Raw genomic sequence first — 4,431 nt, 5'->3', positions numbered from 1 at the left:
TTACAGCTTCTCCGTCCCTGTTCTGAGCCGCCACATCCCATTCTTACCCCTCGACAATCCCTCAAAGAAGACCTTTCCACGCAGAAAATCGACTCGTCTAACACCACCCAACCTCTCAGCCTCATCTCGACATCGAGTGAGATACGCCTGGTTGAGGGCTTGCCTGTCATGGTCATCAAGGTCATCGTTGTAGTAATCAGATTGATTGATAGGCTTGTACAGAGCTGCAAAGAGCTGCTGGAATAGATCGGCGAGTGTGATATAGCCGCCGTCTTGTGCTACGACATCGATGTACCATGGAAGACGGGAATTATATATCCGCATCCATGGCGTGCAGGGCTCCGTAACAGTCTGTGCCATATCCCGCTGGTCGGGACGACGATCCAAGCTGCGAAACACGAGCGATTGCGGGTCCCGACGGAGGTCGTAGATAGTGGGGGGATAGACTTTGTCATGCTGCAAGTATCGGTGAAGCATCAGCTTGGAACTGCTGACCCAATCTGTAGTTGGCGGGAAAAAGGCGCTCATGAGACAAGCACTGACGAGAAGAGTGGACAAAACACTAACCGCTTGGCGGGTGAGTTTGGCTAGCTTTTATGCGGAATACGCCTGCAAGACCAGACTTGAACTTGAAATCACGCCTCCAGTTGCTCGGCCGCTCGTTGTATAACATTGGTCTTGGCTGACTGCTACCACCGGCGGCAGCAGTGGGGTATGACAGAGTCGAGGAAGGGGTATGCAAATTGGTGGGGTGATAAGTTCCCAGATCCCGAATGGTAGGTCTTGTCTCCAGGTCATCAAACAAGGGTGACAGTTCACCTGCTTCTTGTTGTGCATGCGGCTCTCGCGGGCGTCTGACGAGAGCAGTTGACATGTTCCTTGCTTCCTTCTGTTCGGCCGGATAGCTATTTGTTCTGCGATGTGCCACAGGACGACCTTGGCGATGTGTTTCCGCAGGAGCTTGTTGACGAGGAACATACGGGCTGGGTGCAGCTTGTTGCTGCTCTTGCTGTTGCTGATAAGGCGGGGAGCCGTAGTAGGGATACCCTGGAGGGTAAGGGTACTGTGGACTGAACTGCTGGGTGTGCGGGGAAGCGTAGGCAGGATAGCCGTAAGCAGTGGGCATCGGATGACCAACGGGCTGGGCAGGGTATCCCCAGGCGTAATTCTGCTGCTGGGGAGGGTGGTGATGTGGTTGGGGAGGTGGCGCGCCGCTGGGCCCGAGGATGGTTGCTCCTGGTGGTGGTGGGATATGTCTTTGGTGGGTATCTGGATCTACCAGCGGAGGCATATCGTTCGACATTGTTACGCTTGAAGTCGTAAGAAAATTTTTGGGATCTATATTACGGGGTGCTGCGCAGCAAGCAGAAGTTGGGACTGCAAAAGACGTCGAGCGCTCTGGTAAGGGTTGCTGCACTGCTCAAATTGGCGCGTTCTCAGCGGCTCATCGAAGGCCTACTCGTTGCAGAATGACTCGGTGTGATTCGGACGAAAGGCTGAGAGTGCCAGCCAACAAAGGCAATGGCAGTGATCAGTCGAACCTTGCTTGAACTTGCCTTTCTAGTTGGGCTCACAGCTGGCAAGGCCCGCGAAGTAGGGATTTGCAGTGGCTTTTAGAAACAGGTGTGTTTGATTCTTTTGTGAATGCATGAAACGACTTGCAGGAAGTACTGATGGGCCATACTGCCCACGAAACTGGTCAACAGTACGGGAGCATGTCTTCACAACCGGCAGTACTGTAGGTTTAATGACCAAGCTGTTCCCAGCCTTGTCGCGCTGGTTGTGCGACCACCCGCGAAACGGGCTCGCGTACCCTATGTACCACCTTTCATTGGGTCAAGTCGACGACCGTCCTTTTACAAAATCAGCTCTTGGACATTCATTTTCCACAGCTGCTCCGAGAGGTCTCCGCGCAATCCCCAATGCCCACGAGGTCTTCGTGTTCAGCTATATGATGTCGTACTCACCAGCTTTCCATGCTCCGCCGGGTATGCTTCGCGGGACAATGTCTCTCTATGCTGGCCATTCACTACCGCTCTGACGCCCGGACTGTCGCTTTCTGAACCTTCCTTGAATGAAAGCTTGTATGTCGCACCTGGAAATATCTCTGCTGCCGTTCGTCCGGTTCCTCCTTCCTTTCGATGCGAGGACCAAAATAACGAAACAACATGAATAAAGCGGCGCAAAGATTCGCAAGGATGGATGGCAAGGGAGAAGGGTGAGTCGTGCCCTGTTTCTCCATGAACAACGTGTGCTGGATGCCACGCGACCTGGAAGATCTGCACACATGCAAGCCTCGCGTTGCATTCCATGATAACGGAAATGGTTTTCGTGCCTCGAGTCGTGGGGCCCGGAAACCCTCCATTCATTCTCGCAGAGAGCTTGGACCGTCTATCTGGTACGTTTCACTGCGACTGTTCTTTCCATATGTTCCATGTGGGACCCTTTGTTCCGAGATTCTTTGAATGCCATATCGCCTGAGTGTTATACATTATCAATGGATCATGTGCTACCGCAAATTTTAGAATCATTGTCTGCTGGCATCGCAAAGACGCTTATTCTTTTCCTGCGTTCTATCCACACCCAACAAATGCATGACAAATACTATCAATACTATCATATCTACCCGAGCTCCGTGGCAGAGTATCCTGAGCTATGCGCAACGGAAATAATGAAATTTTGTTCGATCTATTCCGTACCCTTACCTTGGCGATATTTCGGTCCTCGGAAGAGTGGCAAGTCTCACTTCCCTTTTTTTTTTCTTCATGGTGGTGACACGCTTCAGCTCCAGATCAAATACATAACCACTAGTTGGCAAGGTGGGTATCCTCCTTGCTCTCGTGCTGCACGTACGTCATGAACGCTGGCTGTTAGTAGTATGTCGGACTCTCCCGACAGCAATAACACCTTTGTCAGACTGGACGTCACTAACCGAATCGTGGAGCTGGACCGAAGATAACATCGGTTGCTTCCGCGTGGTTATTCCTTGAACCGATAAGATTATCCTTAACGAGCACGGACCATCGAATACCACAGGGGACCATTCTTTAAGTGGCGCTGTCATGAGTTCTAGGTCTATCCTCGAATGAAGATCTAGGAGATCCATACTGGAGTGACTGGTATTCCCCCGAAACTTTGAGCAATTGAGTTTATCGAGTTAACCTTTGGGCGGAGAACGACCATCTATCCGAATCCGAATATCGTCAGAATACCCATATGCTATCTAAATTGTCCCTTCAACAAACATGGGACATGCATACTTACATTGGGGGCGCACTTTACACGCTACAGTGGAGGACTGATCACACGACGGGAGAACGAATGTAGTATGGAGGGAACCACCCTTGTGGTCTTGCTATAGCAGGCTTCTCGCTACAACGTGTTCTTCGGGCGGCACGTGTCGCTCTGGGTAGCTGTGGTTTGTCCTCGGCTATTTCATTGTAAGTCACTTTCTCTGCCTCGAGGCGCGTTGTCCTTGCGGGCTCTCATTCCCCCAACCTGAACTCATGGGGAAATTATGGCGACTTTTTGCCGTTCGTCCTCGACATGAGTTTAAGCGGGACAGAACCTGGGAGATCACTTCGCGAGGCGAAGCTGAAGGTATGTATGTGGTCAACGCGTATTGGACCGACCTTTTTCTTTCTCTGAGTGGTGGGTCTTTTCATTAGATAAACCGCAGTAGATTCCGTGGCGCTTTCGAAATCTTGGAATCTTCGACACCACACTTCGTTTGCACGATGCGCATTATTAGTCATTTGTGCCATCATTCTTACCTTTTTTCCCTCATCCCAATGGTCAGAATTCGCTCGTTACCTTTGGACATCTCTACCCTGGAATGTATCCAAACATGTTCGCTCCCCGGCAACCGGCCCTCGAAGATTCCTCTGGATGGACGGAAATAGAACGGTGGTGAGAGTCTTATATCATGAATATTTCTTGTTCGTCACCTCTCATATTCTCGAAGCGCATCAATTTCCTCACGTTCATTTTCTCAACTCATTGATGGGCCTAAATACTCACCTTGTGACCTCAAAGTCTATACTCGCGTGCTCTTGCTCCATTCAGCCCCGTCCAGAAGTCCTCCCTCTGCCCGATTTTCTCCATTTGGAAATCAATGGCGGACTATATTTGGGTATATTTACTTTTTTGATTCCGCTGGCGGCGCTGTTCATTGCTTCCGACCGTTCCTGTGGGTAAAACGCCCGCGGTCGTATATCTTTTCGGAATATCTATCATTCCCCCGCTAGCATGTATACGATATTTGCCAGGGAGTAACATCCCATGATTGCTATCTCTACAGCTGGGATCCCGTATGAGTGGTCAGTAGTTGAAACTTGGAAGATGGGGAGGGGGGAAAAGGGGAAGAAACACGTATCAACTATATACACAATAAACAACAGATCAATATCTGATGAGCTAGGGTATCGTCGT

The 4,431-nt window shown here is 50.5% G+C and overlaps 1 protein-coding gene across 1 annotated transcript; it reads right to left on the bottom strand.

Annotated features, from left to right (window-relative positions):
- F5J12DRAFT_724148 (uncharacterized protein) lies at positions 1-874 on the bottom strand (the record flags this gene model as incomplete). The annotated part of the gene is made up of 2 exons (XM_051741506.1): positions 1-500; positions 568-874. The coding sequence occupies 2 exons, from the start codon at positions 872-874 to the stop codon at positions 1-3; spliced, it is 807 nt and encodes a 268-aa protein (XP_051597924.1).
- Positions 875-4,431: the final 3,557 nt, after the last annotated feature.

This window comes from Pisolithus orientalis, assembly GCF_024613125.1.
Source record: "Pisolithus orientalis strain OTSU chromosome Unknown F5J12scaffold_25, whole genome shotgun sequence".
Taxonomy (NCBI): Eukaryota; Fungi; Basidiomycota; class Agaricomycetes; order Boletales; family Pisolithaceae; genus Pisolithus; species Pisolithus orientalis.
The sequence above is the reverse complement of the archived record's forward strand: the minus strand, read 5'-3'. Positions and strand labels throughout refer to the sequence as shown.